This window comes from Mus musculus, chromosome 1, assembly GCF_000001635.26.
Source record: "Mus musculus strain C57BL/6J chromosome 1, GRCm38.p6 C57BL/6J".
Classification (NCBI taxonomy): Eukaryota; Metazoa; Chordata; class Mammalia; order Rodentia; family Muridae; genus Mus; species Mus musculus.
In genome coordinates this window covers 16,338,401-16,358,670 of record NC_000067.6, presented here as the reverse complement: position 1 = coordinate 16,358,670, position 20,270 = coordinate 16,338,401, and the positions used below count along the sequence as shown (strand labels likewise).

At 39.6% G+C, this 20,270-nt stretch overlaps 1 protein-coding gene across 14 annotated transcripts in view; it reads left to right on the top strand.

Moving 5' to 3' along the window:
• Stau2 (staufen double-stranded RNA binding protein 2) overlaps positions 1-20,270 on the top strand; it is a 291,530-nt gene that overhangs the window by 161,662 nt on the left and 109,598 nt on the right. For 11 of the 14 annotated variants that reach the window (XM_006495532.4, XM_006495528.4, XM_011238390.3 and 8 more), the window contains one exon: positions 12,660-12,967. In XM_006495532.4, the coding sequence (XP_006495595.1) occupies positions 12,660-12,967 (308 nt within the window). Of the gene's footprint in view, positions 1-12,659; positions 14,475-20,270 lie in introns of those variants that run through there. The other 3 variants (NM_001347045.1, NM_001347044.1, XM_030254823.1) reach the window with 2 other exon arrangements.

Genomic DNA, 20,270 nt, shown 5'->3' with positions numbered 1-20,270 from the left:
TTCTATAATGTTAGTTGAGGTAAGAGGCCTACCCCATGTACAAGTACCAGGGTGGGGACATGAGATGTTTAAGATAGCTGAGATGGTGTGATGGCCTGCAAAAGAATACACAAAGACCACATACCTGCAGGCCAAGAAGAAACAGGAGAAAAAAATCCGGAGAGAAAAAAATGCCAACTATTAACATTGCACCAAATAAATATACCCTTCAGGAACAAAGGTGTGAAGATAAAACAAAGTCAGAGGGAATTCATCCCACCAGATCAGCCCTGCACTGAGTGCTCAAGGGAATCCTATACTGGAAATCAAAGAGTGGGCACCTTCCTGTACAGATGTAGAACTCAGCCGTAGAGTATGAATAGAAAGGAGAAGAGAACCAAAGATGCAGACTTCAACAGTTCAGAGAAGTAAGTACCACAGCTCAAAGGTGAGCCTGAGAATCAGAAATGGGCATCACCATCAGAGAAATTAAGATATTAATAGAAGTATGCTTGTCCTTACCAGTGATCATATTTAACATACACAAAAAGAAGACTACCATTAAATTCGTCTTAGACTATCCCAAAATGTTGAAGCAGGGGAGATATCCTTCCAAACTAGTTCATGAAGCTAGCATTATCTTAATAACAAACTAAAGAACACAACAAGCAAAAACAGTATACCAATATCCCAACATATATGTAGAAATTGTCAACATATTGATTGATTGAATTCAAGAGCACACAAGAAAAAGAGAAGAGCCGTGATTAAGTAGAATTCATCCAAAGATGGAAAAGTGGTTCAATGTATGCAAATCAAGAAATATGTTAATATTGTGATGGAAAGTTGTATAGTCATCTTATTAAAACCAGAAAATATAATAAAAATGAACATTATGATAATAACTTTGAAAAATTGGGCACAGAAGGAGTATCTCAACATAACAAGGGCTAACTGGGTTATCCACAGGCTGAATCACACTGAATATGGAAAAGCTAAAATCATCTCCACAAGAGTATGAGGAAGACAAGGGTTTCTCTTCACCACTACTACTCAGTGAAGTATTGGAAGACTTATCCAGAGCAAAACCATCATAGGCATACAGGGCATCTAGAGGAGGTCACTTCGTCCCTGTGCGTACTAATAGGACAACACCAGGAGTCCTGAATTTGAAAGGTGTGGAGAATGTGCAGCTTCTCATCATACAAACAGGGAAACTGAGGCGTGGTAACTGTTTCCAGAGATCGGAGTGATGATTTGAAATTGTGTCTTCTCATCTTAAAGTCTTTGCATTTGCTACCAGATGACATATTTATTTCTAGATATGCTACATACTGATAATGGAGGGGGGGGAAGTTTTTTAAAATTCCACTGAAGTTAGGTATCCATGTTTTAAAAGAATGCTTTATATATCACGTACCAGAATCTTTCTTAAACCACTTAGGATGTTTTAAAACATGGAAAATGTCCAAACTATTGTTTCAAATAGCTCATTTATATTTGGGTGGATCGTGTAAAAACATTAACCGACTGAGAAACTACGTGAGGTGTTTGTTTAACTATTATTACATCAGTGGGACAGATGTCTGCATTACTTGATTTTTCTAAGATTTATATAAAAAAAATCAGTAATAGGCCCTTTTCAAAAACACTCAACTGGCTTTTAGGGGAATGCTATTCAAAGCTATTTTTTATTCCAAGCTTTCTGGGTTGTGTTAAGATGGACTATTAGAGCTGAAATACATTCAGGTTCTTCTAGCCTAGTTCATTTTACAGATGAAAATATCAGATTTAAAGAGAGTATATGCCGCCCTAACTCAAGCTCAGATTATCCGCCCCAGACTATCAATGTACCTCTAATATTGTCTTTGCTTAGACTTTGTCACAGTTGTGCTATCGTTCCAGACTTTTTCTTAACCATTTAAAAAGTTTTAATTCTGTGTTTTTCTTATAAAATACACGAGGATCTAGCATTTTAATGATTTCTTAAAATGGACACTACATTATTGTTAAAGGTAACTGCACTGTCATACAGCAGATTCTTAGAAGCTTTTCACTCTGTGTGACTGGAGCTCCTTCCCACTGACCAGCACTGACCCACTTACTCTCCCTAGCTCCTAGCAAGCACTGCTCTATTTATGTTTCTATGGATATATGTGATTTATATAACTCCTGTAGTGGCAGCATGTAGTATTTATGCTTCTGTGACAGACTTATTTACTTAATATAATCTCCTCATTCATAGTACATGACAGTGTTTCCTTAAAACAGTGGCTGAGATGTATTGTGTTGGGTATACATTCCAGTTTCTTTATCCTTTTATCTCACGAGGGGCATGTATGTTGTCTCTGTTTCTTGGTTGGTAAGAGAAAGTACTTCACATCCAGGCTGGGTGAGACAACCCAGGAAGAGAAAAAGGGTCCCACAAGTAGGCAAACAGTCAGAGACAGCCCCCACTCACACCAGCAGGATTCCCACAAGAACACAATGTGTCATAACATATATGCAGGGGACCTAGGTCAGACCCTACAGGCTCCCTGATCTCTGTGAGTCCCCATGAGTCCCAGTCTGTGGACCCTTTGTACTGTGTTCTCACATTCTCAGGGTGTCCCTGACCACTGTGGTTCCTTCAATCCTTCCTCCCCCTCTGCATGATTCCCAAACTCCCACCTAAAATTTGGCTCTAGGATTCTGCATCTGCTCCCATCAATTGGTGGATAAAGTCTCTCTAGTCTCTTTGATGAAAACTCTTCAAGGTTTTAGTTCCAGAACACTCTGAAGGCAGAACAAACTTTAGGTTAGATGAAGGCATTCAGGACTGAGGTCTCCAGAGTGTCTCACCCTCTGCACAGTGTCCAGTTGTGGGCCTCCATCTCAAAGGGACCCTTCTTGAGTCGGTCTTTTTATGGTTCTTTCTGACAAGCGAGGAGATGATCGGCTAGCTTTAAGAAACCCCACACTTCCATGAACTGCTTATAATCAAAGTTGTCAGTGTTTTCAAGAGTGCCCAGTAGCTTGAATTTTCTTACATCCTGTAGCAAATAAAGTCACTTTGTTTTAGAGAGCTTCACTCTTAAGGACTGCCTTGGACACAATAATGAAGCCACTGCCCCATGATGGAAATCTGATGTAGTGACCCACTTCTCTTAGATGATGATTGTGCTTCTGATCAAGTTGCCAGGTACAGAAGGTAGTTTCTGATACTCTTGGTTTTTTATTTTCTGATGTGGGACTTCCCTTGTATGGGGAAGGAAGTGGTGCTTAAGTATTCTCAGCCTGCTCTGCCTGTATAGACTATTACTTTATGGGTTACAGCTGTGTGGAAGGAATCTTCCAACATCTTGGCTTCATATATCAGGAATTTGGCTTTACAGCTTGGAGCAAAGATAAATGAGAGATTCTGGTAGCCAGCTCCTTCTAGAGGATATTGTTGTGTTCCTTGCTGGGAGGCTGAGGAACTGCATTATCTAAGCCATCTTGGTGTCTGGGAAAAAAGAGCACTTTGTGGCTTGGAGGCCAAAAGAAGAGAGACACTGCCTAAAGTTTAGAAGGGCTGAAGGTGTGACTCTTGAGGTGTTCCCATTCTGGAATTGGCACATCTGTAACAGAGTATATAAGAAATACACCACAGTGTATAGGAAACAAATCCCACCCAACTTCCAGAGCTGCCCATAGTTCACTGGGGCTTTACTATGTTGGCATTATTGAACTGATACTGACCTTAAGCCTTTGGAGGGGAGGCTAATCTTGTAGTTCAAAACCCCAACTTCCTAATTGTGTGTCTGGTCTTTCTAACATGATGTCCAGGACCCCCACTGGCCCCCATTATTCTCCTGTTTCACCCTTCACTAACCACAGGCCTACTATTAGTCATCTAACTTTAAAAAGCATAGACTTTTGTGTGGGCCATCATACCCATCAGGAATAACAGACACTCTTTTCATGTAGGGAATTTGAGGGCACTTTAGGAGTTGCTTCCCAGGAGCTGAGAGCAAAGACTATCTATATTATTCATTTCAGAGAGAAATTGTTTTTGTTTGCCAGATTTCCTTAGTCTCCAGATTGTTAAGTATGTATTCTTTATGGTTGTATGAGAAGAATGGACCCGTACATAGATTTTTTTTTACTTTGTTTTAATCAGTGCTTACATGGCTTATCTATTTCACACATTCTTTTATTTTTAACTTACCTATATCATTATTTTTGACATGAGCTTCTTGTGGCCATATTTTCAAGCATAAAATGCCAATCTTTTTAATTGGTATATTTATATTTTTTTTTATTTAATGTCATATACATTAAAGCCTAAGTATGCTGGGTTTTTCTTTTTCCATTAATTAATTTATTTATTCATTATATATTCATTTATTTATTATTACATCCTGATCTCAGCCTCGCTTCCCTTCTCCCAGTGTCTTCAGTGTCTTGTCCTCATTGTCCTTCCTCCTCCCCCAGCCCCTCATCAAGTTGCCAGCTTGGGGAAAGGAATCCAAAGGTAGTCCACAGAATCAGAGACAGCCTCTACTCTAGTTGTTCCCAAGATGCACATCTGCTACAAATGTGTAGGGGGCTGATGTCTACCCCTACATGATCTTTGGTTGGTGGTTCAGTCTGTGAGGCCCCATGTGCCCAGATTAGTTTACTTTGTAGGTCTTCTTGTAGTGTTCCTGTGACATTCTTCTGCTTCCTCAGTCCTTCCCTCCACTCTTCCACAAGACTCACGGAGCTCTGCCTATTGTTTGGCTATGGATCTCAGCATCTTTTTCTATCAGTTGCTGGATGAAGCCTCTCAGATAACAGTTTTGCTAGGCTCTTGTCTGCAAGAATAGTATAGTATCATTAATAGCATCAGGAGTTGGCTGTCTCCCAAGAGATGGGTCTCAAATTGGGCCAGTTATTGGTTGACTGTTCCTTTAATCTCTGCTCTATATTTATCCCTGTGCATCTTGTTGGCAGATCAAATTTTGGGTGGAAGGTTTTGTGGGTGGGCTGGGGTCCCCATCCCTCTACTAGATATCCAGCCTGGCAACAGAAAATGGCCACATCGGTCTGCATATGCCTCGTGCTAAGAATCTTAGGCTCCTAGGAGCCTTCCCCATTCCAGGTCGTCAGGTAGTCCTAGAGATGCCTTCCTACCAATTTGTGTTCTACCAGGCACTCTCCCCAGGCTGTGCTTGATCCCCACCCAGTTCTCCTTTCCATCCCCTCTCTTACCCAGTTTCCTCCCTTCATCTACTTCCCCTCCAAGTGAGATTCAGATAGCCTCCTTTAGGCCCTCCTTATTACTTAATATGTTGGGTTTGTAGATTGGTAACACGAATATCCTGCACTTTATGGATAATATCCACTTATAAGTGAGTAATTACTATTTGCTTTTTTGTTAAGGTCTGGCTTACCTCATTCAAGATAGTATTTATAGTTCCATCCATCTTCCTGCAAATTTCATGATGTCTTTGTTTTTAATAGCACATTTTCTTTATCCATTTTTCAGTTGAGGGACATGTAGGTTGTTTCTAATTTCTAGCTATTACAAATAAAGCTGCTATGAACATAGTTAAGCAAGTTTCCTAATGGTGTGGTGGAGCATCTTTTGGGCATATGCCCAGGAGTGGTATAGCAGAGTCTTGAGGAAAAATTAAAAACTGCAAGGGAAAAAAGGCCAAGTAACATATAAAGGCACATGTGTCTGAATTACACCTGACTTCTCAATAAAGACTCTAAAAGCCAGAATAGCCTGGGATGATGTCTTGCAGACTCAAAGAGACTACAGATGTCAGCTAAGACACATATCAAAACTTTCAATCACCATAGTTGTAGAAAACAAGATATTCTATGGCAAACCAAATTTAAACAACCTGTATATACAAATCCAACCTTATGGAAGATAATAGAAAAAAAACCTAAGGAAACTAACTATACCCAAGAAAACACAAGAAATAAATAACCCCATACCAGCATAAACCAAAGAAGGGAAGAAAATACGTGGACAGGAGTACACATACACACACACACACACACACACACACACACACAGTACCACCACCAACATCAAAATAATAGGAATTAACAGTCATTGGTCATTAGTATCTCTCAACATCAGTGGACTCAATTCCCCAATAAAAAGACACAGGCTAACAGAAGGAATGCAAAACTGGAGCCACCATTCCCCTGCATGCAAGATAGACACCTCAGCAACAGTGATAAACATTACCTCAGAGTAAAGGGCTGGAAAAAGGTTTTCCAAGCAAACAGTACCAACAAGCAAACTGGAGTAGCCATTCTAATATCTAATAAAATAGACTTTCAACTAAAATTAATCAAAAGATATGTGGAAGGACACTTCATACTCATCAAAGGAAAAATCCACCAAGATGACATCTCAAACACAAGATCAGCCACATTCATAAAAGAAACATTACTAAAGTTTAAATCTTGCATTGAGCTGGGCGGTGGTGGCACACGCCTTTAATCCCAGCACTTGGGAAGCAGAGACAGGCGGATTTCTGAGTTCGAGGCCAGCCTGGTTTACAGAGTTCCAGGACAGCCAGGGCTACACAGAGAAACTCTGTCTCGAAAAAAAAAAAAAAAATTATGTATTGAACCCCACACATCAACAGTATGAGACTTGAACATCTCACTCTCAACAAAGAACAAGTCATCAAAACAAAAACTATACAAAGTAATAATGAAACTAAACAGACATTATGAATCAAATGGACCTAACATATCAATGGAACATTTCACCCAAACACAAAGAATATGCCTTCTCAGCACCTCATGGAACTTTCTCCAAAATTGACCATATAATTGGACATAAAACAGGCCTCAACAGATACAAGGAGATTGAAATAATTCTATGCATCCTATTAGATCACTGTAGACTAAGGCTAGACTTCAATAACAACAAAAACAACAGAAAATCCACATATTCATGGAAACTGAACAACTCTACTCAATGATAATTTGGTCAGGAAAGAAATACAGAAGTTAAAGACTTTATAGAATTCAATGAAAATGAAGGCACAGCATGCCCAAACATATGAGATTCAATGAAAACGGTGCTAAGTGCCTTCATAAAGAAATTGGTGAGATCTCATACTAGCACTTTAAAAGCACATCTGAAAGCTCTAGAACAAAAAGAAGCAAACACACCCAAGAGGAGTAGATGGCAGGAAATAAAGTCAGGGCTGAAATCAATAAATTAGGAACAAAGAGAACAATATGAAGAATCAGTAAAACCAAGAGCTGGTTTTTTGAGAAAATCATCACGATAGACATACCCTTTAGCCATTTTGTTTTGTTTCTTTTTTTCTTTTCTTTTCCTTTTCTTGACTATTACTTAGAAATTTCAGATTACCTCAAGTATCTCTTTGGTGTCATTTATGTGGCCATTTCAGTGGTTGCATTGAATTTGGTGTTATATAATAGCATTTTCTTACACTTAGACAGTACACACTACAAAAATCATTGTAGCACTAAACATCCTATGTAGTGTTTTTTCTCATATGCCCTTCATTTTGCCATAAAGTATCAGAGCTAGTCTGTTTGGGTTTATGCCCAGATGTTTCTTTTTGTTTAAATTAAATATAATTACATCCTTACTCCCTTCTATTTCCTTTCTCCAGCCCTTTCCACGGCCCCTCCCATCATAGCCTCTTTCTCTTCAATTGTTCTATATTATGTGCATGCATAAATATATAAATACAAATTCCTGCTTTCAGCCTTCCTCTTTGCCTTTGTTTCCTTTGTTGTCTAGGGATGGGGCCCAGTACAATCCATCCCTTTAGCATGTTTATTGAGGTTTTTGTTAGGGTCTTGTTTAGATAGCCACTTTGTCATTCTAGAAGACACAGTCTCATGGTAGACTTACTAGTCCCCTGGATCTTGAAATCTTTAAGCTTCTGGTTCTGCAATGGTCCTTGAGCCTTAGGTGCAGGAACTGTGCTGTAGAAATATTCTCTGGGCCTGGCCATTCTACGATCAGTTGTTCTCTGTGTTTTGAACAGTTGTGCTTTTCTGTAATAGTCCCCATCTGTTACAGAGAAGATTCTTCAATTACCGGTGAGGGTTCTATGTATAAGGATATGTTTTAGAAGGCAATTAGGAATTAGGGTCTAGTAAAGTGGTAGTAGATTCTCCTCTAAGATCCATGACCTCATTAGCCCCAGGCAGGTGTATTGGTTTCCAGTATCAGGCAGATTTCCCTCATATTGAATGATCCATAAGTCCAATGCAGAGCTGTTGATTACTAGAAAGTACCAAAGTATGTATACCACTTGTGCACCCTTAGGGCTATTTTGTCATGCTGATTGATCATCGTTGTGGTACATAGGGTCACAGCTGGATAAGACTATTAGTTGCTTCCCTCCCTTGGAATCTTGTATGGCACCTTCTGATCCTATGAATGTTAGTCCTCAGGGACAAGACTTTCAGGTCAGATTTAACTTGGATCCTCAGAGTCCTATTTCCAAAATGCATGATGTCTTCAGCTTCTGGGAGGCAACCAAGGCCAACAGCAATAACCTATGATATTTTGAGAAAATTTTGGACTTCCCTGACCAATAAATAGACATGGAATTTTTCATGCCTATACTGTACTTTCTGTTAGTCTGTGGCTCTCTTAGTGGGAAGCATTGTCTGCCCATGTGACATAACTTTATTATATACATATGTACATATGTTATATGTAATTTTATTAAGTAAATAAAAATGTTCTTCTGGCTTTTTAGACATCCTTAGTGTTCATTTTTCCTCTTCCCTCTCTTCTTCCTCTGTTTCTCCGTCATTTCCTCCCTCTTCTTCTGACTTCCTTCCTCCCTAATTAAAGCCCCCTGTCATTTTTCCTATTTCCCTCTCCATATCACATTGGACCCATTAGTGAGGAAATGAGGATTCTTGGCTGTAAGTGCTACCATGACAGTCTAGTAATGGGGTGGCTGGGAATCACTAGAAGGTCAGTAGCATATACACTATAGATCGAGTGACAATCTCATCCTGTGAACTGGCACAGATCTGCTCTTTCCTCCACTAACCTAGTGAACTCATCTGTTGCTCTATTTACTGTTTTTTAAGTTTTCTATTTGGATATTTTAGTCTGTGTGTCTGTCTGTCTGCCTGTCTCTCTCTGCTTCTCTTCTGCCCTCTGCCTACCTCTCTTTCTCCTCCTCTCTCTTTCCCTCAGGGAGCCTTGACACTAATGGCTTCCTTCCACCTCTGCTCACCAGCCTACCTGTCTTTTACCCCCTTTGTTCAGACCTTTTTTATTTGCTCAGGCTCTCTGTTTTTCACTTCTGTGCGTTTGCATTTGTTCATTGAAGCATTTTATCATGGCTGTTTTAAAGTTTTTGTTAGATTATTTTTTAAATCTCTCTCACATTGTTGCCTTTTGGGTTTTACTTTTTCACTCAATTTGCTATTTTCTCTTTCTTTCTTTCTTTCTTTCTTTCTTTCTGTCTTTCTGTCTTTCTGTCTTTCTGTCTTTCTTTCTGTTTTTGTTTGTTTATTTGTTTGTTTTTTCAAGACAGGGTTTCTCTGTGTAGCCCTGGCTGTCCTGGAACTCACTCTGTAGACCAGACTGGCCTCGAACTCAGAAATCTGCCTGCCTCTGCCTCCCAAGTGCTAGGATTAAAGGTGTGCACCACCATTGCCCGTCTCAATTTGCTATTTTCATGCAGTTCTTTTGACTATTTTTTTAAATCTAACTAAATTTGTACTATAAATCCTAACCTTTTCAGTGTTGTAGTTAACCTTTCTATTGCTGTAAAGAGACACCATACCCAAGGCATCTTATAGAAGTCAGAGTTTATTGGGGCCTACAGTTTCTGAGGGGGAAACCAGGACCAACGTGACAGGGAGCATGGCAGCAGCTGGCAGGAAGGCTCTGGAGCAGTAGCTGAGAGCTCACATCTGATTTGCAAGCATAAGGCAACGAAAGAAACCTAATTGGGATTGGCATGAGCTCAAATCTCTTCTAACAAGGCCACACCTTTAACCCTTCTCAAACTGGGAATGAAACATTCAAAAATGGGTGGGAGGGCGAGACATTCCTATTCAAGCCACCCCAGCAGGTAATCTTGAACGAGTTTGCCTAACTTCAGTTTTCATATCTTTAATATAGGAAGATGATAAGCCCTGCCTCATAGTAATTGTGAGAGTTAAGTCATGCTAGTGAAATTTTAGCATGTGCCAGTGTTGTACTGCAAGACTCTGATGAGCCTTAGCTACTGGGGATCCTCGGAGTGAACCATATGGAGCCAGGGATCGATGCAAAAGCAAGCGGAATTTATTGTCCCAGCATACTGGGGTCATTCTGCACCCGAAGGAAAGGTGGCAACCGGGTTTCCTGGTCAGCGAGTTTTTATACAGTTTCCAGGGGCAGAATAGAGCATCAGCAGCTAGGCACAATATGATTGGCAGAACAGTGTAACTGTTAAACTGATTGGTCTCTGAGGGTGGCCAGTGGTTGGTCCCCCCTCCCTTTTGGAGGGGAGGGGTGTCTACATGCTTCATGACCTCTTTCTTCCAGGAAGGGGGGGGTACCTACATGCTCTATAACTTCTCTCTTCCAGGGGAGGTGCCTGGTATAATTTTCCAAAGGTCCTGAGCTGACCTATTCAGTACCAACAGCATAGCTGTGTACCTCGGTCACACTCTGGAAGCCCCATGGGGGAGCAGTCAGTGGGAGAGCGGGCTCAGGGCCATTTCACACTACTGTGAATGTAAGGGAGTATCACAAGCTCCAGCAAGGCAATGAGATGCTTAGTGGAACTCCACAAGCAAAGCTGAGTTTAGTGAAGGAACAGACCTAGGGTAGTTACATGAAAAAAAGCTTATCCAAAACAGTGATGAAAAGCTGGATGCTGTTCAGTGACAATGACTATTTAAAATGGCTGAACTTTGTTTTGGAAGAAGTTTATTTAGTTTATCCTAGTAGAAATAAAATAGTTTTCTGGGAAAACCTAAATGACAAGTTAAAGTTCCTTAAATATTTATATCTTAATTTGTTATTTGATGATATTTTAGGTCATTATATTACTGAAAAGCAACTTAATTTTACAACAAAAAAACCTGAATTTTGAGTGATCTTTATAGTTACCAATGTTGAAGTTGAAAACCACTCAGAAACTGACACCCAATTATATAAATTTACATGTCTGTGTCTGCCCTTCTAGGTGGACTCTAGAAAGGAATCGTCTTTATTCACAGACAAAACTCAGCTGCAACTTTACTGTGCAGCGGGAGACCACGACTCTGTCCAAGCATTCACACTGAGATGTTGCTTCGAGGAATGAGGGCATCCTTATTGCTCTATTGCCTTCCTCTTGGAGAGCTGCCTCATAGTAACAAAAGCCAAGGGCTGCACATGAAGGTCACAGTGTTTACCATTTTGCCAAGGTCTTTAGCTTCCCAGACTCATGCTGCTTCTAATTATCATGGAGTCATTAACCTTGGTAGGGAGAACATCTCCTGAAGGAGGAGCATAAAGTAAATTATACACATTATTATATAAGCAGGCTTCACACCTAGCAACTGTTAACAGTCCTGAAGGCCCATGCCCTGGTAGCTCCGCTCCAGGGGCAGGAACTGGGGCATGCTCTTCCTTCTCCATGGCCATACAGGACTTGGCAGGAGACCATGTGGATATCCATGGTCTGTGCTGTTGTCAGAGGCATGTTGGTATCTGTGATTTGTGCTGTCACCGGGACTATGTAGATTAGTGATCCTGCTGCCATTGGCTGTTATGGGCAAGGACGCTTCTTTTGCAGTTATATCAATGACTTCAGATTCACTCATAATTGAGAATGAAGGCTTCTGTGATTCCCCGCCACCCCCCCCCCCCACACACACACACACACACTCCAAAAGAAAGAAACAGTCTAGACAGGAAGCCTTTGAAAAGAGTACTTAAAAATTATAATAAAGATGCTGAAATGTAGCCCTTCACAGTTGATGGCTTCTGGTGGGGGTTGGGGTTCGGAAAAACTCAGTTATCTTTAAGGAAATGGCCACTGGGAGTTAGACCATGCTCCAGGGAGTGTATGACCCTCACAAATTGTACTTATTGTGATCTTCTTTTCTTTCTTCTTCCCCCCCTTTTTTAATGAGGGCAAAGGGTGGGTGGGTGGGTGGGTGAGTGGACCTAGAAGGAATAGGAGGTGAATGTCATCAGTGTGCATTGTGTGAAATTCCCAAATAATCAATAAAAATATTAAGTTGGAGAAAAAAATAGAAGTACAGTCTTTAAAAAAAAATAAACAAAAACTTCAGTGTCCAGAGTTGGCTATGGTATGTATGGCCCTTGGGGAGGAAAGCACAAGTAGGTCACTGGATATTAGGGTCTGTGTCTCTGAAGATGGTATTCGGACTGATGCTGCCTTTCTTTTGTCTTCTGTGCCTCAGCTGATGCATATTTGGGGATGTTGCTTCTATTATGTGAGTTACAAAAATATTGGATTTGGGAGTGAAGATGTTGTGCATTCCCAGCCTCCTCTACATGGGACTTTTACACTAGTGTCAGACTCTGAGTGTATGCCTCCGCAGGCATCAGGAAAAGGCTTGGTGGACAGTTTCTTGTTTCCTTCTCACTACAACAAAGGAAGCCAGTGACTCCATAATGCTATAATATACCTCTGTATTAATTATTTTAAGTTATTAACAGTGTACCTTTATTTTATTCATAGCTCCAAAAGGAATTCTTCATCTTTCTCCTGATGTTTATCAAGAGATGGAAGCTAGCCGCCACAGAGTGACCTCTGGCACAACTCTAAGCTACTTATCTCCCAAAGATATGAACCAACCTTCAAGCTCTTTCTTCAGTGTGTCTCCCTCATCAACTAGTTCAGCCACAGTTGCCAGGGAACTCCTTATGAATGGAACATCTCCTACTGCTGAAGCCATAGGTTTAAAAGGAAGTTCTCCTACTTCCCCTTGTTCTTCAGTACAGCCTTCAAAACAACTGGAATATTTAGCAAGGATTCAAGGCTTTCAGGTATGATTTTAAAGAAAAAAACAAAAAGAGAAAATAAAACTCATTAGCCCCAAATCCTTCATTTCTGTCCACCAGAAGGCTCATTCTTGCCTGCTAATGTGGCCTCCATGCCATTAACATTGTAAGTTATTTAGAAACACAAAAGACAGAAAAAAAGAGATTCATAGCACATGTCTTATTTTCTGTCACTACTGTCCAGGAACTCTGTTGCTGCCTGGCTTTCTGCCATATTGATATTCACATCTGTACTCTCTGTCTCTCTCTTTCTCCCTCCCTCTCCCTCTCTTTCTTCCCCTCCCTCTTCCTTTCCAATCCTGTCTACCTTCCTTTCTTCCCCTCCCTTCTCCCTCATGTCTCCATCCTTGCCTTCCTCCTGGGTCCTGTCTTTCAGTTGGTCTTGATTGGCACATCCATCTTCTCATTTTGTTTTGCACAACCAAGATTCTCCCAGGAGACATTTGGTGTTAGTGTTTACATCACTTCCCCTTTTTACAGTCACGGTTGAGTCTTTCTGCTGTTGATTTGATTTTATAGCAGTTTTGAATTTCCCATCCTGCAGTTAGTAATGACACAGGTACATTTATAAGGTCCAGCACCCTTGAAGTCTGTTACCTTAGGGGGCATTAAACATGGCACTGAGCAGTAGTGGAACACTTTGTGGATGTTGGAGGTATAATGAGTATCTGTTGTACTGGATCGTGTGCTGGGCCAGGGTGGAGAAGCATCTACCGCCACTGATACAGCAGCTGTCTCATGATGATCTCAGAGCAGCACACAGCTGTCATGAGTGTAGACTTGGGAATGGAGCTTCTTTCCCACTTATTCTTGTTCCCTTTGGGGGGAAATACCCCATGAAACCAACAGGAGAGATTTTAAAGGAATTGTTAATTGTGGGAAGGGAAGTTTATGTGTGCCGACTCCTAGTTGCCTTGAAAGCCAAGTACTGAAGCATAACTGTCAACCGACGGGATGAGACTGCAGCTTGCGTGTGCACAGGACACTCTGGCTCCCCACATTTCACTGCTTCACCTTCCATCTTAGTCTTCCTTCTTAAGACCAAACTCTGTAATTTCTTGTAGAAATGTTCTAGATCTGTATTATGTAGAAGATATCATGTATTATAAATGTTTCATGGCATCAGTTATACAATGAGAAAGAAGATGATGTGTTGGGAGTATTTTGCATGTTTGGTTTGGTTTTTCTACTTCACAGATCCCTTCTGATTCTTTCAATTCTATTGCCAGGTAGTCGCTAGTGTTTCTAATCACACAATTGATTTAATTAATACGATGCTGAAGAAGCTGTACTAATTATTGACTCTGTCATCGGAAATTTAAATGATTAATTTCAAGTTATAATTTCAGAATTTGTTATTTACCTTAAGAATTACAATAAATCACTGTTTAAACAAAAGACTTTGATTCATATAGTGAAAGCACTAGACTAATATTTAGTTCTACCAATAATCTGCATAGTATAAATTAAAATAAACTGTGATGAAAAGTGACCCACTGCTCATTTATAAATGTCTGCGAGTGATGGCTCGGCTCTGTGCACGCAGTACATGTTGCACTCTGGCTTTTGGCTGAGTTTTGAAGTTTCTGAGTTCCTTATGCATTAGTCCTCGGCCATGACAGCAGCTATAATCTTATCCTATCTTCACTTTAACCGAATTAGAGTCTACTACCCCTATTGCTGGGCTCGCTGCTTACACCTATCTCAAAAGCTTGCTCTGTGGTAATATTCTCTTCCTCATGGACAAGGTAAACATCTCCAGATCTGTGACAGTGGTGGTTACACATTGCTGTGCTGTGTCACTGGAGTGAGCGGGTGCTGCACGTGGACCACAGCCTGCAGCCGCAAGGCAGTCTCTGGAGAGTGGCCTCTGGTCTGCGATGAGTGCACACATCATCATGTCACCCTAGATGGTTCTTGTGATAAGAGTTTTAAAGTGTATTTCTTTCTTGGTAATTTTCTCAGGTAGGAAAATATACGGATTTTTTTTTTGTTTGTTTCTTACATGATTTAATTAGACTGTAGCTAGAAAGTGGAAGACCAGCTTGTTAGAAATTATATGCTCTTCTGTTACTTTTATTTCTGGAATTTGAAAACAATAAATTCATTTTCTTTGTAGGTCAGTAGCTTTTCATCTCATTCCACATTGAACAGTTGTCATTCCTACTGAATGTGTAGGCTCTGCTTAGGCCTTCCATTGCCCACTGTGGTATGATTTAAGCCTAACTAAGCTACTGCGCTCTCTTGTAGTGCCAGGTTAAGTCAGATGAGTCTGTGGAAAAAGAAGTTGCTGTAACTTCATTTTAGTTTCATTTCCCAGCCTTTAATTGAAATTTACAAATGACAAAAAGGTAATTTGCTCAGGCACATGTAGGTATTAAGTTCACTTTCTTCTGTATAAACCTACAAAATAAAATTATTACACAGTGAGTTCTCTTAACAAAACTGATTTCATAAATCAGAGTGTGACTGACACCCACTCCTAATCATCCTTTCATTCTCAGGAATTCCCATTGAAGGTTTTTACAAAGAGTGTATGTGTGTGTATGTATATGTGTATGTGTGTGAGAGTGTATGTGTGTATGTATATGTGTATGTGTGTGAGAGTGTATGTGTGTGTATGTATATGTGTATGTGTGTGAGAGTGTATGTGTGTGTATGTATATGTGTATGTGTGTGAGAGTGTATGTGTGTGTATGTATATGTGTATGTGTGTGAGAGTGTATGTGTGTGTATGTATATGTGTATGTGTGTGAGAGTGTATGTGTGTATGTATATGTGTATGAGTGTATGTGTGTGAGAGTGTATGTGTGTGTATGTATATCTGTATGTGTGTGAGTGTATGTGTGTATGTATATGTGTATGAGTGTATGTGTGTGAGAGTGTATGTGTGTGTATGTATGTCTGTATGTGTGTGAGAGTGTATGTGTGTATGTATATGTGTATGAGTGTATGTGTGTGAGAGTGTATGTGTGTGTATGTATGTCTGTATGTGTGTGAGAGTGTATGTGTGTATGTATATGTGTATTGTGTGAGAGTGAATGTGTGTATATGTGTATGTGTGTGAGAGAGAGAGCATATGTATGTGTGTGTGAGTGTGTGTGCGTGCGCGTGTTTGTGCAGATGCTCTTGGAGGCCAAAGGCATCAGATCCTCTGGAACTGGATCACAGGTGTGTACTGTTTCTTTTAGAAACAATGTCTTTCAAACTCTTTCATAAATGAATATTTTTTCTATTAAGTTCTCTTGAGTGCATTTTAATTATCTTTTAAAACCTGGAAATTCTTACTAGTTTGACATTTTTAGAAAAATATTTATGTCAATAGTTTGTGAACCGCATTGTCTAATATAACAAGTCTGCATTTATAACCCCTGCATATTTGAAAAAAAAAAGTCAAAGCTGTAGTTAAGTCATAGTGTTCCAGAATTTCCTGTTGTAACCTTTGCTAGTCTTTAGTTACAAAACCACACAGACTTTCAAAGTTATTCAGTTTATTAGGAAACTGTGGCAAAGATAGTTGGAACCCTGGGTGTTTGAGCTGAAGTAGATTATTTTGTCTTACACATTGCCTTCTTCTTAAAGAACTTACCCTTACTATGCATCTTTGTACTAATGTTACCAGTAAGTAGTAAGAATGATTGGTTGCTTCTTCAAAGGAGTCATGAGGAAAATTCAATTTGAAATGAAAATGAAATCACTTTAGCAAATAACTTTCCTAGATATAATTAATTTCACTTTCATCTTCTCTGTTAATGTGATCACCGTTCACTGGGTGGTATCATTTATGAGCCCTTTAGAATGAAATATATTGTTTGTTCCTTACATGAGTGACATAGGGAAGCACTTAATTGGTTTTCAGTTAAACTATATTAGTTTGTTTTAAAAAATGTGAGTTTTACATAGTGATGCCATTTCTAGCTAAAGGAGACTGTGTACTTAAACAGGAAACTGGTTTGTTTTTGTTTTTGTTTTTTTTCAGAGAAACTCATGTAACTACAATTCATCTGTCTTCTCTTGATGTTAGTTGCTTCGGGTTCATTTTGGTGGTACAGGCTTTGTTGTCGGTCTACATGTGATACTAATACAGAATGCATTGTAATGGGGCACAGGTAGGAAGGAGAGGCTAGGCTGCCTCAGGATCTTCTCTCCTATTCTCCACACAGGATACTTAATAATCCACTTTTTAATATCTTCAGAGTGGATGTTTACAGTGAAGTATTTTCTTGGTGGTGGTGGTGGTGTTTTTTAAGAATAGGATATGTAACTTTTAAATGGCCAATAAAAGTACAAATTTTTTTTTTGCAAATAGAATATGGAGAAAGAAGCCATTCATCTCCTCCACATTCTCTTTGAAATATAATATTTCCTGTATTCCATCTGAGTTCAGATTCTTATCTAAGCTATGATGTAAGTCACAATCTAGAGTGGTAAGAAAGTGGTAAGTGGTCTTGGTCTGGGGTTAGTGTATGCGTCTGTGATTTCCAGTTACTCCCTCAAAGCACCTCTTGTGCTTAACCTCAGATTCTTCCCAAAGACTCAGAAAATTAGGTATGTATTTGGTCTTCCTATAATGACCCAAATGTTTAGGTATATTGTTTGAATGGGCAACTCAATGTATGCAATTTGACTTACTGTGCCAGATATTGTTAGACTCTATGCTGGCTAAACCCCCAGAAGTTTGCAAACATACAACTATTTTTTCAAAAATGAATTACATATCACCTCTATTACAGAATTTCAAATAACCTTATTTTACTGAAACATAAAAAGACTGTAGAACTCATGGTCCTCCTGCCTGTGCCTCCTTCAGCAAATCCTACCGGCATGTGCCACCATAACCGGCTGGGTGTGGTGGCCCTCGCCTTTAATCCCAGCACTTGGGAGGCAGAGGCAGGCAGATTTCTGAGTTCAGTTCGAGGCCAGCCTGGTCTACAAAGTGAGTTCCAGGATAGCCAGAGCTATACAGAGAAACCCTGTCTCAAAAACAAAACAAAACAAAACAAAAAAAAAAACAAGAAAAAAAAAAGACTGTAGAGAAAATCCTTGTCTTTGAAGAAATCTTGGTGTTCAATTTGAAATAAAAATGAATAACATTAGCAAGTTATCTTTCTTAGATGTATTTAACTTCTTACTTTGATGGGTAGCAATTACACAGGTAAGAAACAAGCAAGGCAGACTGTAGTTTGGCACCAAATTTTTCAAAACTGACCTTATTCTAAAGAGCTGCAGTATGTTCATTAGATGGTATCATTTGTATAAACTTTGAGAGTAAAGTATAATATACTACAATTCCCCACATAAAAACATAAAGACATGGGGCACAAACTCCATAGCCAGTCCCACAACACCCAGAGGAAGCTCCACTCCCAGGCGCTCTAACACACCCAGGACCACATGATCACAGGAGCTTGTTCACACTAGGATCTCAGTGTCCCAGAGGCAGCTTGATTTCCAGGAGCTATGACACACCCAGGATCACAGAGACAGCTGAACTCTGAGGAGTTCTGACACAACCAGGATCACAGGAAGGACAGGTTCCAGTCAGATGTATCGAGGACAGGTAGCACTAAAGAAAATCAGATGACTGGAAGCAAGCATAAGAACAGAAGCAACAGAAACCAAGGTTACTGGGCATCATCAGAACCCAACTCTCCTACCATAGCAAGTCCTGGATACACCATTACACCAGAAAAGCAAAATTCGGATCTAAAATCACTTCTCATGATGGTGATAGAGGACTTTAAGACGGGCATAAATAACTCCCTTAAAGAAATATAGGAGAGCACGGGTAAATAGGTAGAAGCCCTTAAAGAGGAAACACAAAAATCCCTTAAAGAATTACAGAAAAACACAACCAAACAGGTGAAGGAAATGAACAAAACCATTCAAGATCTAAAAATGGAAATAGAAAAAAAATAAAGAAATCACAAAAGGAGACAACCCTGGAGTTTAGGAAACCCAGGAAAGAGATCAGGAGTCATAGATGCAAGCTTCACCAACAGAATACAAGAGACAGAAGAGAGAATCTCAGGTGCATATGATGCCATAGAGAACATTGACAGAACAGTCAAAGAAAATACAAAATGCAAAAAGCTCCTAACCCAAACCATCCAGGAAATCCAGAACACAATAAGAAGGAGAAACCTAAGGATAAGAGGTATAGAAGAGAGTGAAGATTCCCAACTTAAAGGACCAGTAAATATCTTCAACAAAATTATAGAAGAAAACTTCCCTAACCTAAAGAAAGAGATGCCCATGAACATACAAGAAGCCTCCAGAACTCCAAATAGACTGGACCAGAAAACAAATTCTTCCAGTCACATAACAGTCAAAACACCAAATGCACTAAACAAAGAAAGAATATTAAAAGCAGTAAGGGGAAAAGGTCAAGTAACATATAAAGGCAGACCTATCAGAATTACACCAGAGTTCTCACCAGAGACTATGAAAGCTAGATCCTGGGCAGATGTCATTCAGACCCTAAGAGAACACAAATAACAGGCTACTATACCCAGTGAAACTTTGAATTACCATATAGAGAGAAACCAAGATATTGCATGATAAAACCAAATTTGCACAATATCCATAAATCCAGCCCTACAAAGGATAATAGATGGAAAACACCAACAAAAGGAGGGAAACTACACCCTAGAAAAAGCAAGAAAGTAATTTTTCAACAAACCCAAAACAAGATAGCTGTACAAACATAATTCTACCTCTAACAACAAAAATAACAGGAAATAGCAATCATGTTTCCATAATATCTCTTAACATCAGTGGACTCAATTCTCCAAAAAAGACATAGGCTAACAGACTGGATACATAAACAGGACCCAGCATTTTGCTGCATACAGGAAACACACTTCAGTGACAAGGACAGACACTATGTCAGAGTAAAATGTTAGAAAACAATTTTTTCAAGCAAATGGTCCCAAGAAACAAGCTAGAGTAGCCATTCTAATATTGAGTAAAATCATCTTTCAACCAAAAGTTATCAAAAAAGAGGTAAGAAAGGACACCAAATACTGGTCAAGAGGAAAGTCTACCATGAACTCTCAATTCTGAACATCCATGCTCCAAAAGCAAGGGTACCCACATTCATAAAAGAAACTCTACTAAAGCTCAAAGCACACATCATACCCCACACAATAATATTGGGAGACTTCAACACCCCACTCTCAGCAATGGACAGATCACAGTGAAACCTAACAGATATTTATGGAACATTTCATCCTAAAGCAAAAGAATATATCTTCTTCTCAGCACCTCATGGTGCCTTCTCCAAAAT